Consider the following 8,588-nt stretch of genomic DNA (forward strand, 5'->3'; position numbering starts at 1 on the left):
GATCTCCTAAACTGCACAAATGATGGCATGGTGATGGCTTAAAATGAGGTTCACACTGTCTCACTATCCAAATCTGAGAGTTTTAGCACTGAAAAATCTGTAGTAGGAACTATTGAGAGGGAAGAAGGTGGACCCCAATCTAAGGGCATCTCTCCGTGCAAGTACCAAGAAGAAAGTGAAGAAGGTCAATGAGACCTTGACTAGCAATGGGTAGATATGGATTGATTTATGAAAAACTGGGGATATTAAAATGAGGTCACACTCCTAAATTGAGCCAGAAAAATTCAGAGCAAATAGAGAAAGTGGTACTTCCCAAATTGTGAAGTTACTGACTTAGAATGTTCTCTATAATATATGTAAGTTATAGAGGGTCTGTGTACTATGATACAAACACCCACACATATATACATATCCTTGCACAGAACAGGCCAAAATATTAAGAGCTGTTATTTCAGGGGATAGAATGCCATAATTTCCAGTTTGGAGGTTTTTTGTGTGTCTATGAGGAATTGCACATGATTTTTAGGTTTAGTATTTCACAGTTGTTTGCTGATCAAATTATTTTACAGTTCTCACATATTGCTTTAAAATTCATAAGATAACATTTTCTTTTTGAAAAATAAATGAAATTTGTGGGATTTACTATATTTTAAGAGTTAGGTAGAATAGGCTGAACATATGGCTTAAAAGACAGTTATGGTAATTTGGTTGATTTCCAAATTGTTTAGGTTAAGACGTGAAGAAGGATCAAGATATATTCCAAACGTTTAAGGGTCATTCACCATGAGACACCAAGTCCTCTGACCACACTTTTCCTAGAGTCTCCTGCAGGGACCTCAGCTTCAGAGACCAATGGCAGAGCTCTCTTCTGATTGATGCGAACTGAGATTTAGTGTGGATGTGTGAGGTGGTGATGGGAATTCTTACAGATGTGGATTGAATGGAATCAAGTCCCCGATCTCAAAAGACGCTTCCTACATTGAAAATTCTAAGAATTTGGTCGAGGATAGTTTGCAATTTAGGTTTTAAACAATAGCAACAACAAACACTTGTAGAATGCTTACTATGGGCCAGGAATGTCCTAAAGGAGAGTAGAAAGATGACGATAGATAGATAGATATGATAGTTCCTAATAACAAGGTAAGTGCTATTATGATCTCTAATTTTACAGAGTGTCATAGAGAGTTCAAGTGACCTGTCCAAGATCACACATCTATTAAGTGGTAAAGCTGGAAACTGAATCCAGGCAGTCCAAATCCAGAGCCCACATTCTTTTTTTTTTTTTTTTTTTTGGCTGCATTGGGTCTTCGTTGCTGTGCGCGGGCTTTCTCTAGTTGCGGCGAGCAGGGACCACTCCTCGCTGCACTGTGCGGGCCTCTCATTGCAATGGCCTCTCCCATTGCGGAGCACGGGCTCCAGGCGCACGGGCCTCAGCAGTTGTGGCTCGCGGGCTCTAGAGCGCAGGCTCAGTAGTTGTGGTGCACGGGCCCAGTTGCTCTGCAGCGTGTGGGATTTCCCGGACCAGGGCTCGAACCCATGTCCCCTGCATTGGCAGGCGGACTCTTAACCACTGTGCCACCAGGGAAGCCCTAGAGTCCACATTCTTAACGAATAGGTTAGAGAGCTCAGAGTGAACACAAATTTGAGACTGGAACCATGTTAGTATATTCAGATCTAGTATTTGACAATTAAGAACATTTCTATGCACATCTGGCCTAATCCTTTGGATTTAAAACATTCAAAATGTCTGATTGACTGTTTCACAAGTAAATAGCTGAATCCTGTCCATCTGTTGGTTTCTCCATTCCAATACTGAAACTGGAATAATGTCAAATAAATAGTTATTTCAGGGCATGGTGTGATTCACCTGGGAAACACAAAACTGTTTTCACAGCGGACTTACTATGTGTCAGTCACTTTATACACTTTGCTTTATTTTATTCTTAAAACAAATATGTGAAGTAGGTAAAGTCACCCTTTTTAAAGATAAGGATATTGAAGCCTAGAGATGTTAGCTATCTCATCCGAAGTGACACAGCTACTAAAATGTAGAGGCAGGACTTAATCACAGGGAGTCTGAATCCAAAGTTTAAGTTCATATAAACCATATTATATTATGTTAAAAAACAAATATTTAAGATATTTGCCTTCTGAGAGAAAGAGAGAGAATCTTTGCATAAGTTGTAACCTCCTGTAATACTCTGCCCTTCCTCTCGTGCATTTAATAATTTGCAGACGTCACCTGCACTGTGGATTATCATTACTATCCCAGGTTTGCGTCTCGTCCTTGTGGTCCATGGGAAACATGTCCACAACTAAGGCCTGGAACGGCTTGTCAGTGACCATGTTCATCCTCCTGGGATTTGCAGACCATCCAGAACTCCAGGCCCCCCTCTTTGTAACCTTCCTGGGCATCTATCTTGTGACCCTGGCCTGGAAACTGGCCCTCATCTTTCTGATCAGAGGTGACACCCACCTACACACACCAATGTACTTCTTCCTCAGCAACCCGTCCTTCATTGACATTCACTACTCTTCTGCAGTGGCTCCCAAAATGCTCATTGACTTCTTCCAGGAGCAGAAGACCATATCATTCTTGGGCTGTGCTGCTCAGTTCTTTTTTTTTGTCGGCATATGTCTAACTGAGTGCTTCCTCCTGACTTCTATGGCGTACAACCGATACGCCACCATTTCCAGCCCCCCTGCTGTACACTGCTGTCATGTCCCAGGGCCTCTGTACACGCATGGTGGTTGGGGCCTATGTCGGTGGCTTCCTGAGCTCCCTGGTCCAAGCCAGCTCCATGTTTCGGCTCCACTTCTGCGGACCCAACATCATCAACCATTTCTTCTGTGACCTCCCACCAGTCCGGGCACTTTTTTTTTTTTTTTTTTCTCATGTGAGTGAAACCATCTTTATTATTTTTTTTTTTCTAACATCTTTATTGGAGTATAATTGCTTTACAATGGTGTGTTAGTTTCTGCTTTATAACAAAGTGAATCAGTCATACATATACATATATCCCCATATCTCTTCCCTCTTGCGTCTCCCTCCCTCCCACCCTCCCTATCCCACCCCTCTAGGTGGTCACAAAGCACCGAGCTGATCTCCCTGTGCTATGCGGCTGCTTCCCACTAGCTATCTATTTTACATTTGGTAGTGTATATATGTCAATGCCACTCTCTCACTTTGTCACAGTTTACCCTTCCCCCTCCCCGTATCCTCAAGTCCATTATCTAGTAGGTCTACATCTTTATTCCTGTCTTGCCCCTAAGTTCTTCTGACCATTTTTTTTTCTTTTTCTTTTTTTTTTTTCTTAGATTCCATATATATGTGTTAGCATACGGTATTTGTTTTTCTCTTTCTGACTTACTTCATTCTGTATGACAGTCTCTAGGTCCATCCACATCACTACAAATAACTCAGTTTCATTTCTTTTTATGGCTGAGTAATATTCCATTGTATATATGTGCCACATCTTCTTTATCCATTCATCTGTTGATGGACACTTACGTTGCTTCCATGTCCTGGCTATTGTAAATAGAGCTGCAGTGAATATTTTGGTACATGACTCTTTTTGAATTATGGTTTTCTCAGGGTATATGCCCAGTAGTGGGATTGCTGGGTCACATGGTAGTTCTATTTTTAGTTTTTTAAGGAACCTCCATACTGTTCTCAATAGTGGCTGTATCAATTTACATTCCCACCAACAGTGCAAGAGTGTTCTCTTTTCTCCACACCCTCTCCAGCATTTATTGTTTGTAGATTTTTTGATGACGACCATTCTGACCAGTGTGAGATGATACCTCATTGTAGTTTTGATTTGCATTTCTCTAATGATTAATGATGTTGAGCATCCCTTCATGTGTTTGTTGGCAATCTGTATATCTTCTTTGGAGAAATGTCTATTTAGGTCTTCTGTCCATTTTTGGATTGGGTTGTTTGTTTTTTTGATATTGAGCTGCTTGCAAATTTTGGAGATTAATCCTTTGTCAGTTGCTTCGTTTGCAAATATTTTCTCCCATTCTGAGGGTGGTCTTTTCATCTTGTTTATGGTTTCCTTTGCTGTGCAAAAGCTTTTAATTTTCATTAGGTCCGATTTTTTTATTTTTGTTTTTATGTCCATTTCTGTAGGAGGTGGGTCAAAAAGTATCTTGCTGTGAGTTATGTCATAGAGTGTTCTGCCTATGTTTTCCTCTGAGAGTTTTATACTCTCTGGCCTTACATTTAGGTCTTTAATCCATTTTGAGTTTATTTTTGTGTATGGTGTTAGGGAGTGTTCTAATTTCATTCTCTTACATGTAGCTGTCCAGTTTTCCCAGCACCACTTATTAAAGAGGCTGTCTTTTCTCCACTATATATTCTTGCCTCCTTTATCAAAGATAAGGTGACCATATGTGCGTGGGTTTATCTCTGGGCTTTCTATCCTGTTCCATTGATCTATATTTCTGTTTTTGAGTCCTCGCACTTTCTTGCTCTAACACTTTCTTCAGTCAAGTGGTGAATTTCCTGGCGGGGGCGCATCATTCCTCATCCTCCTCATCTCCTACAGTTACATAGTGGCTGCTGCCTTGAAGATCTGCTCAGCGGAAGGTCGAAGGAAAGCCTTCAGCACGTGTGCCTCGCATCTGATGGCAGTGACTCTGTTGTTTGGGATGGCCCTTTTCATGTACCTGCGACCCAGCTCCAGCTACTTACTCGGCAGAGACAAGGTGGTATCTGTGTTCTGTTCGCTGGTGATCCCCATGCTAAACCTTGTCATTTACAGTTTGAGGAGCAAAGAGATCAAAGACGCCCTGTGGAAGGTGTCGGAGAAGAAGAAAGTGTTTTCCTAGTTCATGATTGAAAACATATTTCTCCGAACTGCTAGAGACTTAAATGATCCATGACACCTACCTCCACCTCTGGCTTAGGTAAGTGATATGTTTTGTGTGCATTTTGAAAATGGAGGCTCCTGCCAGATTCTCTCACTGTTCCTTATGGTCATCTGTCTACTGATCCCAACATGGATAGTCAAAAGGAGAAAGAGATTACTTCAGTAAAACAAACAAACAAACAAAAAAATTCCCCAGGGTAACTTATTCTCACAATTGGTATTACAAACACCTTTTATTAAGTACTTACTATGTACTAGGCATAAAAGTTATTTAATTAAATACACATTGCAGTGCTACGATATACATGACACTATCCCTATGTTACAAATGAGGAAACGAAGTCCCAGCAAACAAAAAGCAAAAAACAAAACCCAGGGTCATACAGGAAGTAAGGGGCAGAACTCCCATTCAGACCCAGGTCTTCCTGACTCCAGAGCCCATGCTCTACCCAAATGTTGCCTTCCACGTTCAACAACAAACAGCCCTGAATTTTTACAAGAGTATAGCTCTTATTATTAGAACATGGAAGAATCCGAAAAGATACACTATGTGTAGTTGAGAAAAACTGCAAAACAAGATGCCTACCCCATTAAACACTCTCTCTGAGCTACCCCTGTTGGACTCCCATTGTGGCTACTGGAAAATTATTTAAGCAAATACTGAAGGACATTACCCATTGCTGCCATTTCTATGTCACCTATGGAGGGACCTGGAAAATTTGAGTCCAGCGGTATCACAGCAATACTCTTCTCTTCTCAGTCTCAGTCACCTGAACTGCCTACTTTTCTATCTCCTTGATTTCAACCCTATCATTCCTTTACCACCACAGGACTTCATGTCACAGCTCCATCCCCCTTTTGATCACCACACTCTGAGTTCCTCTTTTCTATTTGAGCCTATTGCTCCTATAAATTGTTTCTGTTCCCAAATGGATTAGCCCTTGAAGCCCCACATTCAGTATTATTTGCCTTTATCTCTGGGAGGTATATCCCAGGCTATCATTACTCCTTCGTAGAAGACACTTACAGTGGAATTGTCAGGGACAAAAATTTCTGCTGATAAACCCCTCTCTCATTGCTTTGTGGCTCTGTCCTCTCCCCTCTGTTGTATATTGGATATGGATTTGACTTTACATCATTGTTCATATAAGTGGATTAACTATTTCCTTCATATCTGGAGGAGCATAAATGACTCATGGCAGAGGAAAGACCTCTGTTCAGGTCTCCTGGGTTTTTCAGTCTCCTAAATCCATTCCCATTCAAGGTCAAGCAAGTTTAAAATGACTCATACAGATAATACCCAAAGGTATTACCCAAGAGGTAATTTTTCCTGAAATTCCTTTATCAGTTACCCTTTTGAACATTAGGAAGGACCTATATGGCATTGTATTGGAAATTCTGGGAATCATCTCGATGGATGGATGCTATGCCCAGGACCCTTCTAGTTTTATGTTTCCTCAGCTGGCTGAGTGTAATGTGAGGAAGTCTTTGCGATTATTTCAAATGTAATATGGAATGGAGGGACCACACTGACCAAGCAGAGCAGATTTAGAGACATAGGGATAGATTATTCCTTTGAAGTTTTGAATTGACCTGCTAGAATTCTGGTACATATCAATCCAAATGAATACTTCTGATTAAGTATAATTAGTCTTTCTCCCTAAAGGAAGTGATTCAATTTATGAAAATTTTGGAATGAGTTTACCTTAAAGGAAATCTACAAGTTATTCAATATCAAGTCATTTTACCTTCTTCTCCTCCTTTAAGTTAAAACACACACACACACACACACACACACACACACACACACACACATCTTTGCTCTTCCTCATCTGCCTTACTTGCTAACCCGTCTCAGTTCGTATACCCTAGACCCTCCATCTGATCTCATGAGAGAGCCTTACATGGAAGCAGAATAGAATGTGGCCTCTACATTGTTCTATCTGAAGAAGCTGAGTGTGTGAATTTACTATCACTGCTGTAACTAATTACCACAAACTTAGTGGCTTAAAACAACATAAATTTATTATCTCACAGTTCTGTAGGTTAGAAGTTTGACAGGGGTCTCACTGGGCTGAAATCAAGGTATCAGCAGGGCCGCCTTCCTTTCTGGAGACTCTGGGATAGAATCCATTTCCTTGGTTTTTCCAGCTTCTTTAGAGGCCACCCACATTCCTTGGTTTATGGTCCCCTTCCTCCCTCTTCAAAGCCAGCAATGTCACACCTACTCTCATCTGAAACATTCTCTGCTTTTAAAGACTCTTGTGATTAGACTGAGCCCACCCAGATAATCCAGAACAATCTCCCCATTTCAAGGTTGATAACTCTTGTAAGTCAACTATACTCCAATAAAATTAAAATACTTTAAAAAAAAAAAAAAGACTGACAATCACATTTGAAAAGTCCCTTTTGCCTGAGAGGTAATCTATTCGCGATTTCCTGGAATTAGGACCTAGGCATCTTGGGCGGCGGGGCGGGGGGCGGGGGGGGGCGGTGGAGCGGGGTGGGGAGACTATCCTGCATTCTTAGTTCTTTTAACACTTGTCACTTTATTGATTTGAGTTTCTGAGGCCAGCTCTCAAGAACATTCATGAGCTCCCCTTTGCGTCCAAGTTAAGCTCCTGCAAAGTCCATTTTACTTTTTGCTATACCTCTCCATCCTTCACTCCTCACTACATCTCCCCCAGTACCATGGGATCTGGACAGCATGCTATCCCATGACCCCTGAAATTCATACCTTGTTTTCTAACCTAAATGCCTTTCTTTCCCTTCATGGGTCAAACATGAATCAAGAATCAACTTCTCTCTACCTTTTCATTATTCGTTTTAGCTATTTAATAAAAGTTCAAATCTATGTTCCGTTCACGAAGCAAGTGAATTAAAATGTTTATATTTATGTTAAATTAAAATGTAAATTAAATTAAAGTTAAATATTTAATTAATATCATTAAATTTGTATTAACATTTTTATTTAAATATTATAAAATAAATTTTTTTAATTGAATTTTATATTTATATATAAAAATGTTAATGGTACATCTAACTGGTAAACTACTTTTTTTTTTTTTTTTTAACTACTTTTTATGAGCTTGTCATCCTCTGTGTCTATTTTGTTTCTTTCAGTTTTATTGAGATGCAATTGACATACTACACTGTATAAGTTTAAGATGTACAGCATATATTGACTTGACATATATATATTGTGAAATGATGACCACAATAAGTTTAGTTAACATCCATCATCTCACAGAGATACAAGAAAAGAAAGAGAAAATGTGGGATTTTGTGTGATAAAAATTTTAGGATATACTCTCTTAGCATCTTTCAAGTGTACCATACAGCAGTGTTAATTATAGTCATCATGCTGTACATTACATCCCCAGTACTTATTTATCTTATAACTGGAAGTTTGTACCTTTTGACCACCTCTATCCAATCCCCCCTCTACTGCTTTTTATATGCATGTGATTTCTCCTTAGAAAAGATATTCTCCACTCCTGCCCTAAATAGTGTTACATAAGTGCACATTTTAATAAAATAAAACTAGACTATTATAGGAAAAATCTGTGTATTTTGTGCTCCCTCACCTGAGGGAAAGGTCACATGTGTGCTGTGAAGAGGGTATGGGCTCATGATGTGAGTACTATGGCGCAAAGTGTCCCTCTAATTTATGAGTGTTAGTGTCCAGCAAATCATCTGTAAATGGGTTGTTTG

General features: G+C 39.9%; 1 protein-coding gene across 1 annotated transcript; it reads left to right on the top strand.

The window, feature by feature from the left end:
- Positions 1-2,305: 2,305 nt before the first annotated feature.
- On the top strand, positions 2,306-4,833 carry LOC118900206 (olfactory receptor 5A1). Its single transcript, XM_036862561.1, is given in 5 exon segments — positions 2,306-2,698; positions 2,700-2,864; position 3,596; positions 4,458-4,508; positions 4,511-4,833. Coding segments are annotated over 5 exon segments (933 nt in total).
- Positions 4,834-8,588: the final 3,755 nt, after the last annotated feature.

Source organism: Balaenoptera musculus, chromosome 8 (genome assembly GCF_009873245.2).
Source record: "Balaenoptera musculus isolate JJ_BM4_2016_0621 chromosome 8, mBalMus1.pri.v3, whole genome shotgun sequence".
In the NCBI taxonomy this organism is placed as follows: domain Eukaryota; kingdom Metazoa; phylum Chordata; class Mammalia; order Artiodactyla; family Balaenopteridae; genus Balaenoptera; species Balaenoptera musculus.